Source organism: Lynx canadensis, chromosome F1 (assembly GCF_007474595.2).
Source record: "Lynx canadensis isolate LIC74 chromosome F1, mLynCan4.pri.v2, whole genome shotgun sequence".
Lineage (NCBI taxonomy): Eukaryota > Metazoa > Chordata > Mammalia > Carnivora > Felidae > Lynx > Lynx canadensis.
Genome location: NC_044319.2, coordinates 43,184,398 through 43,211,780, shown reverse-complemented (window position 1 = coordinate 43,211,780; position 27,383 = coordinate 43,184,398). Strand labels below are relative to the sequence as shown.

General features: G+C 45.0%; 2 protein-coding genes and 1 non-coding gene across 6 annotated transcripts in view; 1 reads left to right on the top strand and 2 right to left on the bottom strand.

Annotated features, from left to right (window-relative positions):
* The window catches only part of TMCC2 (transmembrane and coiled-coil domain family 2), a 41,100-nt gene extending 39,991 nt beyond the window's left edge, over positions 1-1,109 (bottom strand). The window contains exon 1 of one of the 2 annotated variants that reach the window (XM_030302225.1): positions 471-1,109. In XM_030302225.1, the coding sequence (XP_030158085.1) occupies positions 471-677 (207 nt within the window). In that variant the 5' untranslated portion in view covers positions 678-1,109. The remainder of the gene's footprint in view (positions 1-470) is intronic. The other variant, XM_030302226.1, reaches the window with a different exon arrangement.
* A 6,093-nt stretch (positions 1,110-7,202) lies between these two features.
* Positions 7,203-7,309, bottom strand: LOC115505789. Its single transcript, XR_003966145.1, has one exon. It is a non-coding gene; the product is annotated as a U6 spliceosomal RNA (small nuclear RNA).
* A 10,401-nt stretch (positions 7,310-17,710) lies between these two features.
* The window catches only part of DSTYK (dual serine/threonine and tyrosine protein kinase), a 49,862-nt gene continuing 40,189 nt past the window's right edge, over positions 17,711-27,383 (top strand). The window contains exon 1 of one of the 3 annotated variants that reach the window (XM_030301939.1): positions 17,711-18,336. In XM_030301939.1, the coding sequence (XP_030157799.1) occupies positions 18,069-18,336 (268 nt within the window). In that variant the 5' untranslated portion in view covers positions 17,711-18,068. The remainder of the gene's footprint in view (positions 18,337-27,383) is intronic. The other 2 variants (XM_030301938.1, XM_030301935.1) reach the window with 2 other exon arrangements.

Here is a 27,383-nt window from a genome sequence, read left to right as displayed (position 1 = left end):
CACTCCCCTTTCACAGATGGGCAAACTGAGCTTCATCCAGGAAGGTCCCAAAAGGAGGAAACTAATTCAGCAAAGGAAACGAATGGTCCTCTACTTGGCCTCCCACGCTGCAATTTTCTTCCCCTGCCATCTTACAGGAGGGAAAGTGATGTCAACTTTTTAGTTAGCATCTTGGAATTCTCCAGCCCTTTGTCTGCGAACAGCACTTCACACACATTATTCAAACAATCTCGGGTGGGTGAGTCACTAGAACGTCTGCTGAATAATGAGGAACAAACACAGAGGCCTGAAATGGGGCTGAAAGACGGAGGCACAAATGGTACCTGACGTCCAGCCCGGGGTTCTGGCTGAACATCCTCTCTGACCTTTGCCTGGCTTCCCCATCACTTTCCTCCTGTGAAAGCACTTCAGCGTGGGGCGGGGAGAGCTAAGTCGCCGGCTGGGCTTGCCAGGGGAAGGTCTGCGCTCACCTTTAAATCAGGAGGCTTGCTTCGGGGCCCCGGGTTAGGCGCCGCGGCAGCGCCCGCATCTGAAGTTGGCCCGCCTGCAGAGTTAGCACCCGTGGCCTCCCCAGGCCGGAGGTCCGCGCCCGGCAGGTGGCAAGCGGCATCTTCCAGCCCAGCTCCATCCTCCTCGCCCTGCTGTTGCTGCAGCTCGTCCGATTTGCACCTCTTCATGGTGTATGTGGGTCGGCAAGGGGAATCTGTCCTTCCAAGCGCGCCGTCTTGGGGGAGACCGCACCCCTTCTTGCACTCAGAAAACGAGGCCCGGGGTCTGAATTAGTAACGAGGGAGCGGTCGGCGGGTCACAATTTCTTGAATTGAAAGCTAAATCAGGATGAGGGAGGGGCGAGGACAGGGAGCCTTGGTTACAGCCTGGAATAGTTCATTACGACCTGGGGAGCGGAGGCAGGTCACAGTCGAGGCTGGGCAGCAGGAGTCCTTGGGCAGTCATTGGAGCGGGAGGAGGAAGACGGCCCCCGGCCCCCCAAACTTTCTGCTCCCGGGCGCCGGCTGGGCGGAGGGGAGCCGGGCGGCACGGCGCATCCCTCCCGGCGGGCCGGGCTGCTGGGCGAGGCAGGGCACCGGGCAGCCGGCGGGGCAGGTCTTTGGCTGCCGCCCTCGGCTCGGGCTGCGGCCCCCGGCCCTGCCGCCGGCCCCCGCCCGGCACGGGCCCGCCGCGGAGCCCGCAGCGCGCCCGGCCCCCTCCCCGCCCGCGCGCCCCCCTCCCCGCCCGCCGCGCCGCTTGCTGCAAAGCCGCGGCCGCGGCCCGAGCCAGCGGCGAGCGCGCAACCTACCCCGCCCGCTGCCTCCGCCCGCGAGGGGGAAGGCGAGGCAAGGAGGGAGTGACAGCGGCAACGGGCCAATGGGAAGCCCGGAGGGCCGAGGGGGCGTCGCGCGGCCACGTTTTTAGGGTTGGTTGCACCGCGCGGTCCCCCAGGAGAGGTCTGGAGGGCTCTGCTGCTGCGCTTTGGCATTGCAGAGAGCGGGCTGCGGGGTAGAGGCGGGGCGGCGCGCCACCCAGACGCGGTTGTAGCGGAGCCCGGGGGACCCTCCCCGAAAAGACTCTGCCGGGATTCCCCCCACCCACTCGTTTTATTTGCCAGGGAGGGGGCGAGATAGGGATGTTTATCATCAGTGCATTTTGCTGTAGCTTTGCACGTTACGTGTACACATCTCGTAGGTGAGGAAGACAGTGATCCCCTCTAGCTCACATGGTCAGAAACACAAACCTTATGCCTATGTTACCAGCAGCAAATGCAGAAGGGGGGGTGATCTTCTGCCCCATCATCCCTTCTCCCACTTGAAGTGACTACCTCATACGAGTTTTAGCTTTATGCTCAGAAATTAGAACGTATTTCATTGTTTAACGCAATAATATGTGTGAGCCCCTTGCAAACTGTGGAAAGGCTTTTAAATAAGAAGGCGTGTTAATGGCAGGAAGAGAAGAAAAAGAACGCAATCGCTTTTTCCCATAAATCTCAGCCAAAGTGCGCTACTAATCTGGAGGCAGAAGAGAGTAAATATTGGGGCTACCGAGATACGGAGCCGAGTGATAACAACTCCATCCGAGTGTCTACTGTGTGCTTACTATGGATATGATGCTTTTTGCCCATCCAGCAGCCTAGACCAATGGTTGTTAAGGGATGGTCCTGGGACCAGCAGCACCAGCAGCACCTGGAAACTTGACAGAAATGCAAATTCTTGGAAACCAGCAAGACCTACGGAGTCAAAAATAGTGAGTCCAGAAGTCGGTTTTAATAAGCCCTCCAGGTAATTCTAATGCAAGCGAACAACTGAAACCCATTCATTGGTTTAGATTGTTGCGAAGGGGCCACTGAGTCTGTGAGTCACAGTGATGATCCCTAAAGTGTTTTACAGTTTTCCAATCGCTTTTACACCTATCACGCCATGCTAGCCTCACTTCAGTCCTACCAAGCTATGAGTTTCCTGACTCTGTTCTGTCCTTTTTCCCATTCCAACCACTCATTTTCATGTGTATCCTGGAAGAGCCCAAGTTGTTAAGAATTTACTTCAGTCAGGCAGCTACTTTCTAAACTAGGCAGCTCTGTTTTTAGAAGATAGGAATTTAGGATGGGCTGGGAATGCAGAACCACCCTCTACATCCACTACACGGTATCAGGCACAACGCGGAAAAACAAAGCTTTACTGGTACTCTGCTGTTAGTATTTTCAATGGTGAGGGAAAGACAGAATGCCAGTGAAGAACGAGGCAGGACCAGACAGAACCAGTGGGAGCAGATTCCCCTGGTGCTGAATGTCAGGCAGAATAGTCTACTGCCCTCTACCAGACTCCTGGCTAGCCCTAGAGAAATGCAGAGACCCCTACCAATTGAATCGTGTCCCATTTCTCTCCTAGGTCGAAGTTGGCCTTAACTTTGATTTTTTTTTTTTTTTTAATTATCAGACACACATAGCACGATGGTCAAATTTCCTATTTGTGGCCATATTTAGCGAGGTGTAATGCAGGTCAATAAAAAGCAGCCCTGTGTTTAATGAAATCAGCTAATGCCGTACGTTCCATTTGGGAGAGGCAATGTAGCATGGTGGCTAAGAGCTTAGACTCTGTGGCCAGACTGGTTGGAGGCAAATCCTGGCTCTGCTCTCCGCTCACATGTGACTGGGGGCCAGTTATCTAGACCCTTTATGCCCCAGTTTCCTGATTTGGAAGTGAGGATAATGACAGTACTTATAGGGTGTTGGGTAGTAAATGTAAAGCATTTAGACATTGCCTGGCGCAGAGTGAGGGCCATGGCTATTATCAGAGAGGTCATCCAGTTTCCAAAGCGTTACACATTCCACTCCAATGGTTTAACCTTGGGAGTTCAAATGCTTCTCACCCAGTCCAACTTTCTCTGTGTTCATACTCATAGAACAAATACACTACTGCCAAAGAAATATGGGTGGGAGGTCTGTGTAGAGACCTGTGTTACATACAACAGCCAGTTTGAAGCCGATGGCAAATTTTCAGTAGCCAGAGTAAATTCTTGTGTACCTAAGATAAACAGAACTTGAAAGGAGTTGGATTGAGATTCTTTTGAAAGGATGGATCATTCTTGTGTTCTAGGCTTCTTTGGAAAAATATAGGCACATAGGATGTCTTGATGTTCAAGATAAGACAAAAATGTGCAGATTTGCGATGTAGGAGATTATGTTTGGTATGCAAGAGTAGATTTTCCATTTTTCTTTGACACCGCTGCTTAATTACAAATAATAGATAACATAGTGTCTCAGGAAGAACGCGGGTCTTGGTGTTAGACTGTCCATGTGAGAATTCCAGTTCTGTTACTCCCTGTGTATTCTTGGGCAACCAAATCACTTAACCTCTCTCACCCTTGGTTTTGTCATCTATAAACAGGCGCTAATAAGATCTATTCCCACCTGGTTATCCTAAGGATTAAAAATAGATAATGCACATGAAAACATTCAAAACATAGATGTTCTCAGTAAACCTGAATAAAACAAAAATAATTAACAGATTTATCTAAGCCCCCAGTCTGCCGCATGAAAAAAAAGAATTATCTCACTAACCTTAATGCTTTTTGTGAAAGGAAATCCCAGTTAGGCTAATGAAAGTGGGGGGGGGGGGGTTCTCCTGGTAGTATCATATAGGCTAAACCAGTAAATATATAAACAAGAAGGATAAAGATCAGGGTTATGGAACCCTGCTCCCATGTCAACAGCCAGCTAATTATCTTGATAAACTGATGAAGCTTTAATTATAGAGGATAAGGTGCCAAGATCAACAGGTAAGCATAGAATAAGGTTTTTCTTTTCTTTTTCCAAAAGGCTACTCTTTTTGCCATTAGCAAGGGGCTTGCAGATTATCCAAGGAAATTCTGTTTCCTACTCCATAGGAATTCTTTAAAAAACATTTTAAACATCAAATGGGTAATACTTGTCAGCTGTTTTAAGCTTTAACACATAAGAAGAGCGCTTAGCTTAGGAAGTAAAAGTACTCTCTACTGAGACCAGATATAATAATTTTGATCACTGTATTTTGATACCAACATCATTATAAATATTCCTTTGTTAATGTAATTTTCCTCTCTTCCTTTTAGAGATTTCCACTGCCACTCAATGCTCCCCTGAAAAAAAATTGGGTTCCGTTGGGTTAGGAGAAGTAAACTATGCAAATAATCGTCAGGGAGATTGGCTGGATCGCCGAAGACGTCACAATCCCACCACCTAAATACAGGTTTTTTATTGGCTGTTCTAAGAGGCAGACGGGACCGGGCAGGCTCTGTCTGCATCTCTCGTGAGTTGGAGAAAGCTCTGAGTCTATACCAAATTTTATTGTTTTTTTTTCTTAAAATGTACTCAGAATCATTATCTACATATTGTTACATTCTCCGTGTTATTCCATATGGAAATATGTCTTAAGCAAATATTTTAAGTGACTACTTCCCATTCTATCAAGTGAATATGTCGTAGTTTACTTAACCGCTATCTATCTTATTCTGGGATACTTTGTTGTTTCCATTTTTTTTTTTTTTTTTTTTTTTCCTTTAGAGATAAAACTGTAATTACTATTTTCATTCAAAATTGTATATGTTCTTCCCTCCATAGCATAGAGTCTCTGATACCTAACTGGCTGTTTTAAAAGAGTAGAACCAAACACATTGCCACTCTGCGACCCTGTCTCTCACAGCATTCCCACAACCTGCGTGGGAGATCCCAATGTTCAGCTCATTCCCTGGACTTGTCAATCTCCTGACCTGTGTTACAAAAAGGTGGAAGTTCCTACATCTCATTTTCAGGTAGGATTGCATATTCTTCATTCTGGGTGCTTGTTGCTCCCTAGTAATGAGAGGAAAGTCGCAATAATCATGACTATGAACAGAGGAGGTTTGTGAAGTGTAAACTTAAACCCTGATTGTACTGCTCTGTGTGGACGCCTGGGACTGGTAAAATGGCTGCCTTGTGTCCTTTTCCATCTCTGTAGGGAATCCATACAAACCTCTGCACGAGCTGTTACTTAAAGCTGAAGAGGCCAGCCCTTAAAAAAAAATAAATAAATAAAAATGACAGAAGAGAAAAAAGGGAAAAAGAGAAAATATCAGCTTTGGTCAAAGAGAATCAGTTTATTATTTTACACCTGCAGATAGATATCTATGGCAGTTACATCGATTATTCTACGTGGTACTTTAAGATATGATAGTAAGAGCGAGGAGTTACCATTGAAAGAGAACTCAGGTGTTTGGGCGTTTTGCTAGGAACCTTGCAAACGCTGTCTTAATCCCCACAACCGCTCTGCAAGGTAAATGTTATTCCCACTGTACAGATAAGGAAACAGGCTCAGGGAGATTCTCTCACTTTCATAGGCCTGAAATCTGCCCCCTGCTCTGTCCGACTCTAACCGTAAAAAAGCATCATAGCTCACCCTTCACAGCCCTAATTTTCTGAGCCACTCCTGTGGTAAAGAATTTACCAGTGAGTACCAGTCTACTGTTAAATATATCTGCATTCACTCAAAGAAATTTATGAAACACATTTCAGGTACAAAGGCTTTACAAGATGCTCATGGAAGATAGAGAACGATAAAAGACATTGGCCTCGGCCTTTGGACTTAAAGTCCAGTTGGGAAAATAAAAGGCACAAACAAAACGTGAAACAACGAAAGATTGAAATGGTACTATCTGTCAGCATTCCCGGGGGGAGATGATTAATTAAGAACCTGAGCAAAAGGGAGAGAGAGGTCTCTACAAGGGATTGAAAAGAACTCTGAGGAAGAGGTATTTGCACACATTTATCCATATCATGGGTGTTAAAAGAATACAGGGGCACCTGAGTGGCTCAGTCAGTTAAGTGTCCGACTTCGGCTCAGGTCATGATCTCACAGTTTGTGGGTTCAAGCCCCACATCAGGCTCTGTGCTGACAGCTCAGAGCCTGGAGCCTGCTTTGGATTCTGTGTCTCCTCTCTCTGCCCCTCCCCTGCATGCACTCTGTCTCTCTCTCAAAAATAAACATTAAAAAAATTTTTTAAAGCATACAATGTTACTTTATGATGATTCATTCGGAAATCTTGAAGTAGGTAAAAACTATATAACTCATCTTGTAAATAGAATCATTAAATATTTGGATCTCTTCAGTTTTACGTCTGCATGTTACAGAGTTTTTATGGCATAGTAGTGATGGGAAAAACATTTTTGTCTTTTCATTCTCGGAGACCATAGGCTAGTGATTCTCAAAAAGTATGGTGCATTGGGGTGCCTGGGTGGTTCAGTTGGGTAAGCGTTAGACTTCGGCTCAGGTCACGATCTCGCGATCTCGTGGTTTATGGGTTCCAGCCCCCCATTGGTCTCAGCTGTCAGCACAGAGCCCAATCAGATCCTCTCTGTTCTGCCCCTCCCCTGCTCATGTTTTCTCTCTCTCTCTCTCAAATAAATAAACATTAAAAAAAGAAAATCTTAAAAAAAAAAAAAAAGTATGGTCCATGGATTACCAGCGACAGCAAACACCTCGGAATTTAGTTATGTACGCAGCTCCCCAGGCCCTACACCACATGGACGGAGACAAAATTTCCAGGGGTGTGGAGCTTGAAACGTGCACTTGAAACAAGGCTCTGGGGTGATTCTTACGCACATTGAAGTTTGAGAACCACTGATGTAGGGCAAGACTTGGTGGATCACACGTATTATAATTTTTAATTCAATAAACATGTAGATCTATTTTAAATCAGAAAATCTGGAACGCTTCGCGAATCTGTGCGTCATCCTTGCACAGGGGCCGTGTGAATCTTCCCTGTATCGTTTCAATTGTAGTCTCTGTGCTGCCAAAGGGAGCGCAGTTGATCACATTTTTTGATAGATTTGTGAATTTGTAATATCTGCTGTTTATTGAGCGCTTACTATTTGCCTGTCAAAAACTCTCATTTAGGCTAAAAACAAACTTTGTAGGTGAGTTCGTAACCTCCGTTTCACAGATGGGAAACTGAGGCTCAAAGAGGATGAGAACTTGGCCAAGGTCACCTGACTAGGAAGAGCTAGCCCAACCGGTTCTGCTTGCCTTCAGTGACTATCCCTCTCCCACAATGCCCACTGCACTGTTGTCTAGGCTATGCTATGGCCACCACACTTATTAATAATAGCAACAGCTATCATTTGAGTGCCTTTCATGTGCCATATAATTTCAGCTTAAACCTTTCTGTAAGTTCAAATGGTACTTTGCCAAGTAAGTTGACTACGATGCAGAGAAATTAGTATATCTCTCAAAATTACTGCCCACCCGTTGAAACAGGGCTTTCTTATTCTGGTATGACTTTTTCCCATGTTCACTTCCTCTTGACTGTTTGTAAAATCGTTTTTGGCTCTGTCAGGACTTCCTTTCCTTGGTGTAATATATCCTGACCCTTTGCAGCTAGTTTGGAATGGCAAACCAAGAGTTGAAGTGTAGGCTCTCTTTCTAACAGCTCCCACACTTTTTCCCAGCACAGGAACGGAGAGCTACAGTCTGAATCAAGGGGGAAGTGTCAGTTGCTTGGAAAAAACCTGATCTTGTGACTGCAAAAAGAAAAACACAACTAAATCAAGGAAGCCTTTCCTGGGGAGGGGGAATCACACTACCCCATGTGAGATCTTATTCTGGATTATGTCATAGATCATTTTCAGGGAGTTTCATATGGCCCCAGGGCATCCCCAAGCAGACAGAGGGACAAAGGGCTGTTTTCATTGATGAATCCATCCGGGCTTGCCTTATGCCTCTCACAGGGTGCTGGTGGAGGAAGATAATATTCTCTTTCAAGATGCAATGACTTAGTACAATTCAGTAATATAAATAGCTAAAAATATATAAATGTCTGCACCCTTTCACCCAGTAATACCCTCCTGGAAAATAATTCAAAAGAGGAAAACAAAGCAACAACACAACAGAAAATATATAAAGGAGCATTGTTTATAGCAGTGGAAAACCTGAAAGGACCTACATGCCCAAGATTAGGAAGTGGGTGAATAACAATGGTGTAAGAATGTAATGGAATGTTATGATGCTATTGAAAGAGATATGTATGATAAGTATATAGAAACACAAAAAGCCTTTTTGAAATAACCTAAAATGAAAGCATTAGAATGAAAAATTGTCTTGAGCTAGAATAAGAGCTCCGGAGTCAGGCAAACATGTGTTATTAGCTGTATGGACTTAGACACACTGCTTAACCTGAGTCTCAGTTTCCACATTTAAAGATTATAAAGATATAAAGATAAAGATTAAAGTATCCATCTTTCAGGGCACCTGAGTGGCTTAGCTGGTTAAACATCCGGCTCATGATTTTGGCTCAGGTCATGACCTCACAGTTTGTGGTTTCCAGCCCTGAGTTGGGCTCTGTGCTGATAGCATGGAGCCTGCCTGGGATTCCCTCTCTCTTTGCCCCTCCCATGCTCGTGTGCGCACGCACTCTCTCTCTCTCTCTCAAAATAAATAAACAAAAACTTTAAAAATAAATAAATAAATAAATAAATAAATAAAATCCATCCTTCCAGAGTTATTATAAGAATTAAAGATGATATAAACTATATGGATAAAATTTGGGTAAACCACGGATAAAGATAGGAAGGGAGTGCTAAGAAAGAATTGTAAGTTTTATGCTAGGATCGTGGACTATTGAAAATTTCATCTGAAATGTACTTATTTTTATGATGTCTTAAATGTAATACAATTTTTCTCTTTTCTTTCTCCGTACCCTTTTTTTTTTTTAAAGTTTATTTATTTATTTTGAGAGAGAGAGAGAGATAGCGAGCAAGCAGGAGAGGGGCAGAGAGAGGAGAGAGAGAGAATCCCAAGCAGGTTCCACGCTGTCAGTGCAGAGCCTGATTCGGGGCTTGAACTCACAAACTGTGAGATCATGACCTGAACTGAAACCAAGAGTCAGACGTTTAACCGACTGAGCCATCCAGGCGACCCTCTTCCTCCATGCCCTTAAAAAACTGCATATGCCCTGTGTAGGAAGTGTGTGTACGTCTCATCAGGAAACTTGCCTAAGTGGATTCCTAAGTCCTATTTGGATAAGAGTCCTGATTCCTCTGGAATCAGCTCTAGGAAAATGATGGGAACCTTAAACACTGACATACAGAAAGGTGGCTCAACTAGGTTCCAGGACCTGTTTTCCAAGCACTTAGAGGTTTATGTGACACTTGATAGATACTGGTCTCTGTCTCTACAATTTGGGGGTGGAGAAGGTTCTTGTGACCGGGATGCCTTCATCCACCTTTGCTTCAGAATGCTACTTCCCACCTCCATTAAACCACTTTCTCTGCAGAGCTAGATTCATGAGCCAGGGGGTAGCAGGAGGATGATATGAAAGAAATATTTTCTTTTGGCTAATATATACTGAGGACCCTCTTTGTATGAGGCATTGTGTTCGGCACATATAAACACCTACTAAGCCAGTTGGAATATGTCTAGAACCCAGAAAACCTTCTAGGAAACCTCTATCAGGATAATGTTGACATAGAAAAGGTATTTCATGTGGATTTCCATCTATCTATCTTCATCCAAGATTAGCGGAGAGACACAAGAATAAAAACTTGTGGCGAGGTTTTATTCTGGCCAAGTAAGGAAACTAACCAAAAATAGATTCCACTGGAAGTGTCAGGCAACGGGGTGCAAAAAGGGTGAAAAGCCATTTAGACTTGAAAAAGCAACAGCAATCTTCTAATCTTACTGATGAGAAATGAATTGTAGCAAAACTATGTCTGAGGCTGCTTCTAGTAAGCTTTGGGTCAGTTACTTCAGTTACTCTAAAAAAATTCTGGAAATTTTGCTCTACTTGGCAGTAAAACAAAGATGATTTCTACCCGGGGTTATACCAAATTCTTTTTAATTGATTGTTTTTCTTCCCCATGCTCTACCTCCCAACAGCCAGGGATGCCACTGATGAAATATTCAGCATTGGAATGATATTTGATGTATAATTAAATAGGATACATTTAGCAGTTCAGTTTTATAGACCTTTCATGTTCAAGTTAATAAATCTTCACAGAAGGAATCTCACAAACAAGAGCAAAATATTTTTGGGAATGCTATCCTCCTTGGAAAAATACAGAATCCTGAACGTAATTACTGTATACAGGAAAGAAAACATTTATCGAGCACTTTTATGTGCCAGGCAAGGTACTAAGTGCTTTACACATTATTTAATTTAATCTTCATGACCCTGTGAGATAGGTATTATTAGCTCTGCTATACAGATGAAATAACTGAGGTTCCAAGCAGTTAAGTAATTTGCTTAAGATCACAAAGTATGTATGAGCATATCCAGGGCTGGAACTCAGGTCAGATTCTGACTCTCGTGTTTTTCCTTAAATTTTTACAGGAGTTTATTTCCAAAGCGCTTTCATTTACTATGGCTCATTCCATCCTCCACCAACACAGTGATGTTGAACACAATCATAGGATTCTCTCTTTTAACAAAAGTCACAGAGACAGGGTCAGAACCAAGGCTTACAGCAATCATAACCTCAGTGAATTTCTATTGAGTGCCTTCTATGTGCTGGTTTCTGTATTAAGCATTTTTAATAGTTTTTCCCATTTTAATCTTCATAATCTTTTGAGGTGGGCACTATTATTATCCCATTTGATGGATGAGAAAACCAAGACTCAGAAGGGCCAATCTCTTGCCCAAGTTTATACAGTAGCCAGTCAGGACAAGAATTTAGGTTTGTAATAATGATAACACAATTGATAAAAGCAGTTGCCATTTATTGAGCTCTTCTCCTGTGTTAGATATTGCTTAGAAATTTTTTTTAACCCTACATGCTTTGAGATTTACAATTGGCATTGCTCCTTTAAAAAAAAATATTTTTAAGTAATCTCTATACCCAGTGTGGGACTTGAACTTAAAACCCCGAGACTGAGAGCCACATGTTCTACCTGCTAAACCAGCCAGGTGCCCCTGGCATTACTCTTTTAATGCTCACCATTTTCAGATAAGGAAAGAAGACCGAAAGAAAGTAAGTTAATGTCTCCAAAGCATACAAATGGGAAGGGGTAGAGCTAGGATTTGAATGCAGGTCTCTTTGACTCTTAGACCTATGTCCTTAACCATGAGACTTTGCTCACTCCTGTTCTGTCTCTATACACCCTTGCTACCCAAAGTATGGTCCCCAGACCAGCAGCATTGGCATCCCCTGGGAACTTGTTATAAAGGTGGCACCCCAAGCCATGCCCCAGACCTACTGAATCAGAGATGTATTTTAACAAGATACCTGCATGATTCTTGTGACTGTTAAACTTTGAGAAGCACTGCTCTGCAGCACTGCCAGCATCTCTCACACGCACACACACACACGCACACACGCACACTTGCACACACGCACACACGTACGTGGGTGAGGGGCAGAGAGAGAGAGGGGAACAGAGGTTCCATCTGAAGTGGGCTTGGTGCTGGCAGCAGTGAGTAATCTCTACACCCGACACGAGGCTTGAACTCACAGCCCCAAGATCAAGAGTCCCGTGCTCTACTGACTGAGCCAGGAGGCACCCCCAAAATTCTTGGATTTGTGATTGTGATTTTATGTTGCATAATAGAAAACAGTTATTCTTTCTCTTAGTAAACTCGTTCCTAATTCACACTGCAGAAATAAATGTTACTTTTGGTGTTCTGCAAAAGTGCCTGATTCCCACCTACATTAACATAAGGATCTAGACTCTGGAATCTCAGGGCACCTGGCTGGCTCGGTCAGGAGAGAGCATGCGGCTCTTGATCCCAGGGTCATGAATGTAAGCCCATATTGGGCATGGAGCCTACTTAAAAGAAATAAAAAGTATAAAAATAAATAAATAACATAAAAATACATAAACTTAAAAAAAAAGACTTTGGAATCTCTCTAGAAATCAAATCATCTAACCAAGAGGAACTTGTCTTAGTTCCAAGAGGAACTTGTTCTTACTGGATAGTAGAAACACGAGTGGTTTTATGTTCTCCTTTGTGCTTTCCCGAATATTTAAAAATATCTAGAGTGAACATGCATTCATTCAGCAAATATCACTTAGTAGGAACACCTACTAAGTGACAGGCACTGTTCTAGGTGCTGGAGATAGAGCAGTGAATAAGCCAGAAAAAAATTTGTGTTCTAGATTGGTGGTGGCCAGAGGCAGGGCAGGGGGATGGGGCAATGTAGGTGAAGGGAGTCAAAAGGTATAAACTTCCAACTGTAAAACAAAGAAGTCATGGCGATGTCACCTACAGCATGCTGACTAGAGGTAAAAGTACTGTATTGCATATTTGAAAGTTGCTAAGAGAGTAAGTCCTGAAACTTCTCATCACAAGAAAAAATTCCATAACTAGGTATGGTGATGGATGTTAACCAGACTTATAGTGATGATCATTTTGCAATATACACAAATATTGAATCATTATGTTGTGTACCTGTAACTAATAAATTTCAATGTCAGTTAATTTCAATTGAAAAAATCTTGGGGCGCCTGGGTGGCTCAGTTGGTTAAGCATCTGACTTCGGCTCAGGTCATGATCTCATGGTTAGTGAGTTCAAGCCCTGCATCGGGCTCTTTGCTAACAGCTTGGAGCCTGGAGCCTGCTTCGGATTTTGTGCCTCCCTCTCTCTCTTCCCCTCCCCTCCTTGTGCTCTGTCTCTCTCTTACTCAAAAATAAATAAACATTAAAAAAAAAATCTCAGGGGGTCTGGATGGTTCAGTTGGTTGAGCATCCAACTCTTGGTTTGGGCTCAGGTCATGATCTCACGGTTTGTGGGTTCAAGCCCCGCATCAGGCTCTGCGCTGACAGTGTGGAGCCTGCTTGAGATTCTCCCCCACCCCTCAAAGTAAATAAAGTTAAAAAAAAAAAATCTCTGTCCTGATGTCAGTATCTTTTGGTTTTTCCTCTTGGTATAGTCAGATTCCTTGAAGAACACAAGTCACGTTTCCTCTCTGGAAGGTAAATGTCTGGTAGCCAGAGATCTAGGAATTGAATGGAAGAAGAGGGCTGGGAATCTTAGCATCCGATATCCATAAATCCACTTAATCTCCTTATTTATACGGAGACTCCTATTCAACCATCTCTGGAGAATAAATACTTCAGTCTCCTTTTAGAAGAAGGAGGGCAGCAGTTGAAGAAGGGAGGAGTAACCTGGAGATCTTAAATAGCTTTAAAAATTCTTATTTTGACCCATGCCCAGAGTACACCCTGTAGATGGTCCGCTTTTCTATATCCCCACAGTGGGCGGCACGGGGACCTACTGTGAGTGATCAAGTGTGGAGACTTGAGGGAGTCTGCAGTATAAATCAGGTGGGGTCTCAGTTTGGTTCCATTTTGGATTTAGGATTCAGGTTCTCCAGGTTGGTAACTTAGTTAATGCTTGTGCATCTGCTTTCCAGCTTCTACTTTTCTTTGTTTTTGTTTGTCCTACTGACTCCACTCATTATTGTGGGTTCATGCTTTAAAAATCCCATCACTGGGGAGCCTGGGTGGCTCAGTCGGTTGGGTGTCTGACTTCAGCTCAGGTCATGATCTCGTGGTCTGTGAGTTCGAGCCCCACGTTGGGCTCTGTGCTGACAGCTCAGAGCCTGGAGCCTGTTTCAGATTCTGTGTCTCCTTCTCTCTCTGACCTTCCCCCATTTATGCTCTGTCTCTCTCTGTCTCAAAAATGAATAAACATTAAAAAAAAATTAAAAAAAAATCCCATCACTGGGGCACCTTGGGTGCCTCAGTCAGTTAAGTGTCTGACTCTTGGTTTCAGCTCAGGTCATGCTCTCACAGTTTGTGGGTTGGAGTCCTGTGTCATCTCTGCGCTGACAGCGTGGAGCCTGCTGGGGATCCTCTTTCCCTCTCTGACCCTCCCCAGATTGCTCTCACTCTGTCAAAATAAATAACAAAAATTAAAATAAAAAAAATTAAAAAAATCTCATTACTGTCATTTTAGTGGTGTACTAGGAGAGAACATAAGTGGATCTATGTGTTCATCCTCATTAACTGTTTAACTTTCATCACTTAAAAAAAAATGTTTATTGGGGTGCCTGGGTGGCTCAGTCGGTTGAGCGACCGACTTCGGCTAGGTCATCATCTCACAGGTTGTGAGTTCAAGCCCTGCGTCGGGCTCTGTGCTGACAGCTTGGAGCCTGGAGCCTGCCTCGGATTCTGCGTCTCCCTCTCTCTCTCTGCTCCTCCCCTGCTCACACGCTGTCACTCTCTCAAAAATAAATAAAGTTTTTAAAAAATCTTTATTTATTTTTGAGAGAGGTGGGTGAGTGAGCAAGGGAGGGGCAGGCTCAAACCCAGGAACTGATGAACTCATGAACCCATGAACCATGAGATCATGACCTGAGCAGAAGTTGGATGCTTAAGTGACTAAGCCACCCAGGCGCCCCAACTCAGTTTTAAGGAACATTTTCCTATCTGAACTTGAATCCTCTCTTGACACCATTTAAACTTTCATTCTCTCCCAGTTGTCCTTAGAATTGGATGTTTGAATAAAATACGTACTTTCACATGTAGCTGACTGTGATTTAGGAAGAGTTCATGTTACCCGCATATTTAAGATTTTAAGTAGCAGGAAACAAACAAAATGATCACTTTCCTCAGCAGATCAAAAATAGAGATGAGACATACACATATTCAAATTGTTAAATTATGTATGTTAAATTATGTAGAAACTTTGTGATGGCAGTATTGTTTGTAATACCAAAAAGACTGCCAAAAACCTAAAGGCCTATCAATAGAGGACTTGTTAAATAAAACATACCAATCCATATGGTAGCATATTTATACAGTTAAAAAGAATGGGGCAGATCTGTATATTTTGGTACAGGAGAGCCTGGAAGGGCAGAATAGAGTAAGTATACTGTGCTATCATCTGGGTTTATTTTTTTTTTTAATTTTTTTTAACGTTTATTTATTATTGAGAGACAGAGAGACACAGAATGTGAGCAGGAGAGGGGCAGAGAGAGGAGGAGACACAGAATCCGAAGCAGGCTCCAGGCTCCGAGCTGTCAGCGCAGAGCCCGACGCGGGGCTCGAACTCACAAACTGCGAGATCATGACCTGAGATGAAGTTGGTCACCCGACCAACTGAGCCACCCAGGTGCCCCCGTCTGAGTTTAAAGACACATACCTACACCTCCAAGAGGGCTACCTCCTGGGAGGGGAACTAGGTGACTTGGAGACAGGCTAGAAGAAAGACTTAGTTTTCCCTTGTATAACCTTTGTAGCATTTGAATTTATACTACAGGCTTATATTACTTATTTTTTAAAATTTTAATGTTTATTTATTTTTGAGAGAGAGAGAGAGAGAGAGAGAGGGAGTCGAGGAGGGGCAGAGAGAGGGAGACACAAAATCTGAAGCAGGCTCCAGGCTCTGAGCTGTCAGCACAGGGCCTGCTGCAAGGCTCGAACTCACACACTGTGTGAGATCATGACCTGAGCAGAAGTCGTAAGTTTAACCGACTGAGCCACCGAGGCGCCCCATTCTTTTAAAAATAAAGTACTGACAGGGGCGCCTGGGTGGCTCAGTTGGTTGAGCGTCTGACTCCTGGTTTGGGCTTAGATCATGATCTCACAGTTTCGTGGGTTCAAGCCCCGAGTCAGGCTCTGTACTGGCAGCATGGAGCCTGCTTGAGATTCTCTCTCTCTTCCCCTCTCTGCCCCTCCCCAATTTGCACTGTCTCTGTCTCTCTCAAAATAAATAAACTTAAAAATAAAATAAAATAAACTACTAATGAATAGTTTTTTAAAGAATGAACTCCATGGCCTTTACCTAACATAATGCTCTCCCTCATGACTTCCACCTTTCCAAATGTTACTTCTTTAAGATAGTTATTAATTCCCAAATCCCTTTCTGGACAACTCTAGCCCGAATACTCTCTTATCTGATCTTCTTTGTTAGAAACTATTGTGCGTGGAGGAACGCCTGGGTGGCCCAGCCGGTTGAATGTCTGACTTCAGCTCAGGTCATGATCTCAGAGTATGTGAGTTTCAACCCCGCATAGGGCTCACTGCTCTCAGTGCAGAACCTGCTTTCGATTCTCTGTGCCCCCCTCTCTCTGCCCCTCCCCTGCTCATATTCTCTGTCTCTCAAAAATAAAGAAACATTAAAAAAAAAATGAAATGATTGTATGTGGCAAAATTTTCACACACTGATTTGCTACCTCGCTGCTGCTGCTTCTTTGAAATAGTATCAGCCATCTTGTGTTAAACGTTCCGTTTTGTATTTTCATTTGTGTTTTACTGAGTCTTTTAGAGGTTGCATGGGGGTCTTGCAAAAAATGAGGAGTGGCTGGTGGAGAATATGTAAGTAAATGGGAAGGAGCGCAAAAGAGTCTGAGGCTCTCTCCAGACCTGTAGTCCTTCACACCCACCTACCAAGCAGAGATTCATGTGAACCAGTGACCCCTTTTCATAAAATACTTAAAGCTCCCTCACATTTTAACATTGAATTAACCCAATTATCATGACATCACTCTGCTAAGAGCCCTTGCACTCAAGGGATGAGAGGTTGGGAGACAGAAGCAAACATTTTGAAGCAAGATCAACAAGCCTAGACCCTTATTTCATAGATCCCAAGACAAGACGCTGGAGGCATTCAAACTCAAACTCAAGTCTCCTCTTAAATGCAGTTGAACTACACGATCCAGCAGAGGTCTGGCCTGCGTGAAAGAGGGGAATCTTTGGACAGCAAGAAAGACAGGAAAACTCTGTGCCTGGAGAAGAGGGGAAGAGAAAGCAGGAGGTGAAAAGGAGGTGATTGTGAAGTTTTGTCTCCTCTGTAATTGTGTCCAGGGCTCTGTGGCAGTCTGTGGCAATAAAAGTCTCTATTAGCAGAAGCCAAGTTAAGATAATCAGAACTGGTTTGGAACTGCAAACCTCAACTTCCCCTAACCCAGCCCAGTTCCTTTACTTCCAGAAACCAATGGACTTCGGTTTAAAGCTCTTTAACGACCCTTTCACATCCCCCTTTTCCACACCTGGAGAGAAAGAGGGCGCAATATAAACAAGAACCGTTTCCCTATTTTTAGGGTATTTTCAGTCGATTCTCCACTATCTACTGTATCCGGAAAGTGAGAACCGTTTAGGGTAGCCATGGAGACATCGTTGGCCTCAGTCTTGTTTCCTTCCTTCTCTCTGCTATTGAAATGTTTTGCTCTGATTTCACGAAGACACCCCACTTCTGCTGACGCGGGATTCTGCAGCCTCCTCTCTCTCCTCTCTATGCAGGGCGCGGGAACACGTTTTGAAACGAGGAGAGCGTGTGCGCACAAAAACGGGCGAGGTTCCACCGGGAGTCAGCCCTGTCCACGGTCTCCAGGTTTCGTAGCCCGCCCCCGCCCAGACTACAAATCCCAGGAGATCCCGCGCAGGGCCTGCGCGCTCCAGTGATCCTTCCCTCACTCTCCCGGAGAGTGGAGATAAAGGTTCCGTTGGCGGCGCACTGCGGGTTGGTTTGTTTTCAACGGCGGTGACGGAGGTCGGAAGCCCGGCCGACTGCAGGCGGGGGCGTCAGGGGGTGGATTCCTCCTCCCCGAAGCACTGGGGGGCGGGGAGGAGGGAAGCGGGGCCAGCGGGCCGGGGACCGAGCCGCCAGGACAGAACGGGCCGGGGCGATGGAGGGCGACGGGGTGCCATGGGCGAGCGAGCCCGTCTCGGGTCCCGGCCCGGGCGGCGGCGGAATGATCCGCGAGCTGTGCCGGGGCTTCGGCCGCTACCGCCGCTACCTGGGCCGGCTGCGGCAGAACCTGCGCGAAACCCAGAAGTTCTTCCGCGACATCAAGTGCTCCCACAACCACAGTTGTCCCTCCTCCCCCACGGGCGACGACGGCGGGGCCGAGCGCGGCCCTGCCGGCGACGTCGCCGAGACCGGGCTGCAGGCGGGTAAGGAGGGCAGCCGCGGCGGAGGCAGGGCTGGAGGAGCAAGGCGGTGGGCGGACCGCACCCCTGTCCCTGCAAAACAAGCCGGGAAGGGGCGCAAAGTGGGAGAGGGGCGGCGTGGCCGGGTCTCCGGGCCTGGGCCGGCCGGATCCGCGAGGCCGTGGGCGGGCATCCCCCGGGGCGGGGGTGGGCGAGGGGCGCTCGGAGGCCGGCGAGAGTGCCAGGAGCGCGCTTCGCAACAACCGGCCGTGCGCAGGGGCGGGGAGTGGGGGTGGGAGGGGGTGGGCGGCTGAGGTCGGAGACCCGCCTAGGGATGGAGGAGGTGGACGCCCGGAGGAAGGGCAGCAGGCAGGGTGCCCCAGGAGCCCGAGGAGTCCAGGGAACTGTAGTGGATTGTGTATGTGTATGTGGTGTATGTGTGTGTGCTTACGTGAAATGCTTTTGCACGAAAACTGTGAAGAAGTAAGGAGTGTACTGTAAATGGGGCTGGGGTCGCTAAAGGAAATCCCTATCTGACGTGCCAGGGTGCCTGAGGGGTTGCTCGTGCTTATGTCGAAGAAGTTGGGGAGAGATCGGGTTGTTGTTTGGTCCTGAGACTTCGTGACTTGATTCTCCCTGGGATGTGCTAGAGTCCCTAAAGCACTTAAAATCGTGCAGGGCCTTTGATCTTTCCCAATTTCTTGCTTCCTCTTCAACTGCTTTTTGGTGGCGATCCGGAGGGTTTGTTAAGTAGCGCGTCTAATTAGGAAATAGGTGGGAAGGGAGAAGGGACTGGCATCCCATGTGGACAGGTACCCTGGGGACAGCACAGCAAGTAAGACAGTGGGCTTAATTTAGTGATTCTCAAACTTAAGTGTGTACTCAAACCAAATTAGCCTTAAAAATGTCTCATGCTCTACCCCACAGATGGGGACGGTCTTGTGGGTGGGTCCTGAGAATCTAAACATAAAACGCTGCCGGGATTCTGTTGCAAGTGGTCTACAGACACACCTGTGGAAGCACAAATGTAGATGCTAATAGCGAATTTGAGCATGAGGCTCAGACCAGAATGAATTGTTGAGCTCTTCAGAGTTTGTGTGTTGGGTTCTGTGTTTCCGAAGTTGCCATGTTTCATATCCTCCAGTTGTCTGAGACTCCAGAAATGGCGATGAAAGAAAGTAAGATAATAAGAATCTGATCTGGTCCTAAATAATATTCTTCCACTTAGTGAGCTTGGAAGTAATACAACGGGGAGGAAAGCACGGTAGCTTTTCTGGAGTGGTGGTTTGACATCGTCAGCCCAGAGATTTGCCGTTCTGAAAATGGACCTATAGAGGCTGTCAGAAAATTGGCAAGAAGGGCTAATGTTTTCAGAGATGATCCTCAGAATGTGTACTTTAACCCTCTCCCATAGCAGTGCTTTCCAGCAGCTTTCCTGCTCCCAGGTTTTTCTTAGAGCTTACCTAAAAGAGTCCTCTGTCGCTGTTATTTGATAACAATTGCTTATTTTAGAATCACTACCGAAGGAGACAAAAAAACCATCAGGGAGTAGATTCAGGGAGTAGATTCATCGCAGAGAGATGGAGGTTTTCAAGGCACCTTGACAGGCTCTTGTTTTTATTCTTTAAAAAGCCAAGTTAAGAAAGACAAACGTACCCTTTGAATTTTGCCTCACTGGCTTTTCTAGTTGACTGCACCACGAACTAATCTTTGCGTACTGTATTTTTTTCAAAAAATTTTTAATGTTTATTTATTTCTGAGACAGAGAGAGACAGAACACGAACAGGGGAGGGGCAGAGAGAGAGGGAGACACAGAATCCGAAGCAGGCTCCAGGCTACGAGCTGTCAGCACAGAGCCCGAGGCGGGGCTTGAACTCACAAACTGTGAGATTGTGACCTGAGCCAAAGTCAGTTGCTCAACCGACTGAACCACCCAGGCGCCCCTTTGCATATTGTATTTAACTCTCTTCACCCTCTCTAGTCTATTCATCTGAAACAAAAACCAGGGTAGGGTGCAGATGACTGGACTGGGAATAGTTTGGTTTTGTTCCAGAAAGTGCTCCCATTCCCATCCCTAGGGAGAGTTTTATCTTTGGAGGTGAAAATGAGCATCAGGGAAGATCAGTGAGGCGGCGCCTAACTCTGTATATTTTGGGAATGGCCATTTTCCCAGTTGTTTAGGTAATTGTGTTAGAAAGTAGATTTAAAACCTTACTCCTTAAAAAGACAACTAGCTCTTGTGTCCTCCTTTTACGGACTATCGTTACAAGGTCAAGTCCACTCAGAGACTGTCTCAACTTTCTTTTGTGAATGTTGGTTTCTGAATAGGAACTTGGAATATCAAGAGAAGGAACACTGAACGTTTTTTTTTTTAATTTACTTTATTTTACCCATCCCTCCACCCACCTCCCCTCTGGCAACCACCAGTTCTGTTTCTCTGTCTCTCTCTCTCTCTCTCTCTCTCTCTCTTTTTTTTTTTTTTTGCTTATTTTTTGTTTGTTTGTTTCTTAAATTCCACACATGAGCGAAAGGAACACTCAATTTGTAACTTAACAAACCTCTGGAAGGTTTTAATCATCATTTCAGAGTGGAAGTGTGCTTTTAGTTTGGATGTAGTGTTGTATTTGAGCAACTGAAGATCATCCAGTAACTCTAAATTTTTATTATTTCACTTTTAAATCACAGAGGAGATGGGAAGAATGCCAAAATACTGCTTTCTTATTAATTTTGACAGTTTTGTATTTATTGGGGGGTGGCAGGTTAGAGGGTTATGTAATGGACATGATATTTCAGAAGCTAAAACGTAGGTGGGACTGAACTCTTAAAATAGGAATAGCTTGGCCCATACAGAGCAAACAGAATTGCAAGTGAAATTTCTTTGATTCCATTCCTCCCCTGCTGCCCAAATCATTGGCCTTCTTTTCACTTAAGTCTAGGGGATGAGAGTCCTTTTATCTGTTGACTTTCCTCTGTCAGAGGCTTTAGAAGTAACCACATGAAGGCTTTGAGAACTTCTTTGATAAAAGGCAGAATGGAGTGTCACAAAGTAGCAGGGGGAAATTTTTCGTGTTTTGTGATCCAAAGAGTGCTTTGCTGTTGCAACATATCATAGAGGTATGAATTTTAAGAAATTGGAATGACTCAAATGTGTCTGGTTGGAATGCCCTCTTCTGTGCCGCATTCCTCCCGTCCTGCTTCCGCATCACCGCTGTGCTGTGTCAGTTTCCTCGTTGTCGGAGCCGCTGGTTACAACAGCGGTGCTCGCCTCTAGGGTTGTTGGGAGTTAATGCACGTGTTCAGAACGGTGCCTTGTAAGGTGTTATGTAAGTATTAGCTGTTATTATTCAATAAACATTTAGTACTTACCTCTAGGCTTGTTGGGAGTTAATATATGTTAGTAGTTGTGTTTAGAACAGTGCCTGGCACCTTGCTGTGTATGTGTTCCACAGTAATATTATTCAGTTATTATTCAATAAACATTTAAGTACCTGGGGAACAAAGAATCAGATAAAGAGATTGGCATTGGCCTTAGGTTAGTGGGAATCAGTCTTTCCCTTCTATACTTCTCTCCTGAGAAAGAAAAAAAGAATTGTAATTATTATCATTACGGTGCACCTATTATTTGTTTATGCTGGATGAGGGATGAAAAGGACTAGGAGTCCTGAAGTCAGTCCTCTAGAAAGGTACAGCCTGTCTTCAACCATATACATATGCAACGCCCAAAGCAGAAAAATGGCACAAAGGTAAGGTATGGCTGGATTATAGGCATTTTATGTGAGTTACAGTTCTTAGATTTAAAAAAAAATTTTTTTTTTAACGTTTATACATTCTCAAGAGAGAGAGAGCGCAAGTGGGAGAGGAGCAGAGAGAGAGGGAGTCGCAGAATCCGAAGCAGGCTCCAGGCTCTGGGCTCTGGGCTGTCAGCACGGAGCCTGATACGGGCCTTGAACCCAGGAACCACAAGATCGTGACCTGAGCTGAAGTCGGACGCTTAACTGGCTGAGCCACCCAGGCGCCCCACAGTTCTTAGATTTTTTATAGCTCTTTGCCTTTGGTTAGCAAACAGCTTAGTTTCTTCAACATTCTTCTCCCTCTTTTTTTCACACCTCGTATAAACTCGCTGCCAGTATTTAAAAGAAGAGGAAAAGCACTAGCGTATTTATTTGAAATAGACATTTTTCTTGGACTCCTTAGACAGAAGTTGGTATAGGTAATAAAGTTCACGTGGCAGAGTGACTTCTGGGAAAGAGACAGAAAATTGGGCGAGAGGAGATTCCTTATAGCCTAGTTTCGTGTGGCTGCCTCCTTCGTGGGGCTGAGCGGTGGGGAGGAGTTGGGTTGTGGGGTGAAACAGTGAGAGACGGGGACAGGGGTGTGCTTTCCAGTAGTTTTCCCTGGTCTGTTTTAGAAGAGCTGCCTCAGCTTTTCAGTACATCCTCAGCAGACATGGTGTCGTAATTGTGGTTCTTACTTACTACTTTTATTAGCCCAAGTGTAATGAAAACTTTCACTTTCTCTCACAAGTTTCTTCCTATATGGAGGCATCACATAGTGGTCGAAAAGCAGGTACAAACATTTCCATCAGACCTGGTTTCCTATTGTAGTTCAGCCTCCGATTCACTGTGTGACTTGGGCTTTGAGTCTTGGTTTCTTCATATGTAAAATGGTAGTGATATAATATGGTGTCTATTGGATGAGTCCATCTCTGGGAAATGCCCAGAATAGGCCAGTCTGTAAAGATGGGAAGTATAGTGTGATTGCCAGTGGGTGAGGAGAGAGGAGGATTGAGTGACTGCTAACGGGTATGGGATTTCTTTTTGAAGAATGAAAATGTTCTGCAACTAGATAGTGGTGATGGGTGCACAGCTTTGTGAATATGCTGAAAATACTGAATTATACCCTCTAAAGGGGTGAATTCATACAAATACGTACATACATAAAATGGGAGTGGTAATGTCTACCTCCCAAAGTTGTTGTGACAACTAGAGATAAATACTCTAAAGCACTTAGCACAGTCATATGGTTCGTGTTAAATCTACACGGCTGTTTGTGTGTACGTATGTAGTTTGAGCTGGAGCCGGATTCAACCCCGCGTCTCTACCTACACTCCCAGTCAGTTCTGCTTCTGTGACTCGTCCCTTACTCTTCCGACCTGCCCGTGAGAATATAAAATGCACCCTGGCAGTGGAGAGATTTTGTTCTACATGAGTCATAACCCAGGCTCCGTAGCTTGCCATGGAGCTATAATTGACTTCAGTGGGAGACTTTATCTGATTGAAATTGAGTGTAATGTGACCCTACCTCCTCTAGCCTCATATTCCAGTTTCCAGTCCCTGACATTTAGGGTCCCAGGCTCCAGTTTGCTGATTTTGCTGCCTCCGGTTCCCTGGGGGGAGCCTGGGAAGAAGTGGCTTCTCCCAAACACAGTAACTCTTTGCACCTTTTCCCTTTACAGCCTTTCCCTTCCTAAGTTTCCTTTCCTAGGGTAATCTGTTTCCCATGGCACAGGGCAGCTCACTATTAGAAAGGGTTGGATAATTCTGCCTGCCTTTAAAAGAAAAGACATGATTACCTTCATGATTTGCAATATGTGTAGTTTAGTCTTAACTGTCATTACTGACTTCAGTATACTTAGCTCTTCAGCCTTGCAAGTGGTTTTTTAATGTTTATGTATTTTTGAGAGAGAGAGAGCGTGCACGAGCAAGGCGGGTGGAGGGGGGGGCGGGTTGCTGGTGCAGAGAGAGAGGGAGACACAGAATCGGAAGCAGGCTCCAGGCTCTGAGCTGTCAGCACAGAGCCCGATGCGGGGCTCCAACTCGTGAACCCCGAGAGATCATGACCTGTTGGACCAGTCGGACGCCCAACTGACTGAGCCACCCAAGCGCCCTGCAAGTGTTTTTTTTTTTTTTTTTAATTTTTTTAAACATTTTTATTTATTTTTGAGACAGAGTGAGACAGAGCATGAACGGGGGAGGGGCAGAGAGAGAGGGAGACACAGAATCAGAAGCAGGCTCCAGGCTCTGAGCCATCAGCCCAGAGCCCGACTCGGGGCTCGAACTCACGGACTGCGAGATCGTGACCTGAGCTGAAGTCGGACGCTTAACCGACTGAACCACCCAGGCGCCCCTTTGCAAGTGGTTTTTAAAGAAAGCATGGATTTAAAGAAAAATCCATTCTGGTCTTTAAATTTTGTTTTGCTCTGTCTGCTTTCCCAGCACCTCCTCTTTCTTAATGCTTTTATTCTCTGTCTCACTTCCTGCATTAAATGTACTTCTCAAAAACAATCTTTTGAAAATAAAACCTCAAAACAGATGTTGTCGAAGTAAAGGGGAATATGAATTTCCCCTTGTACCTGTCGCTCAATTCCTGTAGGCTCTGGACATACAGAAAATGTTCTGTTTGCTTCTGGGATTGCTTCAGGTATCTTTGTTTTATCCCGTTCACTAGATTGGGGGGTAAAGACTGTGTTTTATTCATGTTTGTACCCCCTGCAAATCCCGCCATGATGCTTTATATATAACAGGCAAATAAATACCTGTTAAATTCTTTCCCCGGATGGTAGATATTGGAATGCTGCTTTTTCCACTTCAGAAGGGGCATTTCCCACCCCCTCCCTACCCCCCATGAAAGACAGGGATTTTTGTAGATTTGCCCACATTTTACTAGCTGGGCCCCTAGAAAAGAACAATGATGCGTTTGAGACATGACTGATGAGGCTAGGTTGCATTCTGTGCTGATACTCAAATGATTTTCATGCCCCAAAGATGAGTTGCATACAGTCCCAGTACGCCAGAGCTTCACCATGATAAGGGAAGTAGATCCTCAATATTCATTCACTCAACAAATCTTTATTAACGCCTGACTCAGTACTGGGCACAGGACACACAATGGTGAACCACAGACCCACTAATTGATGCTGTTTCAAGCTGACGTTATGCAAGGAAGGATTAGTGTTTCCTCGCATTCCCTCCAGAGGATTTTCTACAAATTGGTTACCTACTTAACTATTAGCTGTCTGTGAGGGCTTGGGCTAAGGCGTATGGGAAGTTGTAAGATTAAACGACATTGACAGAAAAAGGAGTTGAGATGCTTTGCTAATTCTGACAGAGTTCAGGATAATTAGCCCCGACCTGCCTTTGATGGAGGAATTATAATTGTGTTGTTTGTGTGGCTCAAAAGCAGAATGCATTGGGGCGCCTGGGTGGCTCAGTCGGCTGAGCGTCTGACTTTTGATCTCAGCTCAGGTCTTGATCTCAGGGTCATGAGTTCAAGCTCCGCATTAGGCTCTGCGCTGGGCATGAAGCCTACTTAAAACAACAACAACAACAAAAAACAGTGCATTGGCGAAAGTTATCGTTAGAGCGTCTTTTGCCTTCATATCTCTCCTCAGACTTCCTCAGAGGGAAGCCAGCGTGAAGAATACGAGGTACGTGGGTACATGAGGTTCTCTCCACATGTGTCAAGACCTAAGGGGAATTTGCTCCTTAACGTCTCATAGGAAAATAGTTCATCTCTAAGGATGAAGGCTTCTGCTTCTTCTGTGGTCCAGGGAGTCTGATGGTGTTATTCCTAGCAAGGGTACAGAGGGTGAGTCTGTGTGCAAGATGCAGTTTTTCTTTCTGGATTCTCTCAGAGGTCTGACCGGAGTCCCCTGAAGGGTTTCTAGTCTAAGTATAGGCCACCCGATGCTTGAAAATTGATTTAATTCTTTGCCAAAAGGAGAATCGATGTAGCAGCGGTGGAGATATGTGCCCCTTGCTTAGAGCCATCAGTCAGCCTCTCTGGGAAAGTCCCCTTCTAGATGGTACTCCCAAGTCCAAACCCAGACTCTCTGAAGGAAAGTTGGTCAGAGCATGGGGACTCATTAGTATGGCCTGTGGGCCCCTGGCTGAAGTGCCCATCACGTGTGGTGCCTTTTTGTGTCCTCTTTAGCAGGTGGCGTGAATGGTTTGGACGGACTCCCCGGCCTTGTGCCATGCGCTGTGGGAAGCTTTAGACCACAACGCTCTTTGGAGTTGGGCTTTGTAACGTGCTTCCGTTCCCTGGGGTGGTGTTCGCTGGGCAGGAAGATGGGAAATAGGACTTGAGGATTGTTTCGCTTTTCACTTGTCTAACTAGTCCTGCCTCAAAGCTGTCCTGAGGAATGATGATAGGTTATGTACCCGTAAAAGCCTTTGATTAAACACACACACACACACAAAACACACTTGTTTTATTTATTACTTTTTATTTATTTATTTTTTGATTTATTTGTTTATTTTAATTTATGAAATTTATTGTCAGATTGGTTTCCATACGACACCCGGTGCTCATCCCAATTTTTAAATTTATTTTTGAGAGAGAGAGAGACAGAACATGAGCAGGGGAGGGGCAGAGAGAGGGGGAGACACAGAATCCGAAGCAGGCTCCAGGCTCTGAGCTGTCAGCACACAGCCTGATGCGGGGCTCGAACTCACGAACTGTGAGATCATGACCTGAGCTGAAGTCGGACGCTTAACTGAATGAGCCACCCAGGTGCCCCACCTCTTTTTATTTTTTAATGTTTTACTTAGTTTTTGAGAGAGAGAGCGCAAGCTGGGGAGGGGCACAGAGCGAGGAGGGGGATAGAGGATCCAAAGCTGGCTCTGACAGCACAGAGCCGGATGCAGGGCTGGAACTCACGAACCATGAGATCATGACCCGAGCCAAAGTTGGACGCTCAACTGACTGAGCCACCCAGGTGCCCCTCACTTCTTTTTTAAAGGTGCTTTTATCCCTTTTCTTTATTCAAATGTAAAGAAAAAGAACAAAACAGTCCAACTTCAGCTTCATCAGATTAAGAACTTTAGTGCCTTATTTATGCTGGACATATTTTATAGCTTAGTGTTTTTTACTCTTTCCATTCTATATATGGGGAGAGAATTACATTTCCCAGGGTTTTTTTTTTTTTTTTTTTTTTTTTTAAATCAAGCCAAACTTTCCAGAGCAAAGACTAAGGCCCTGTCATAAATGCAGCTAGATTCAAGACTAATTTGAATAAAAGTTCACTCTTCATTTAAATTAGAGGGACAGTATCTGAACCAATATGGAGT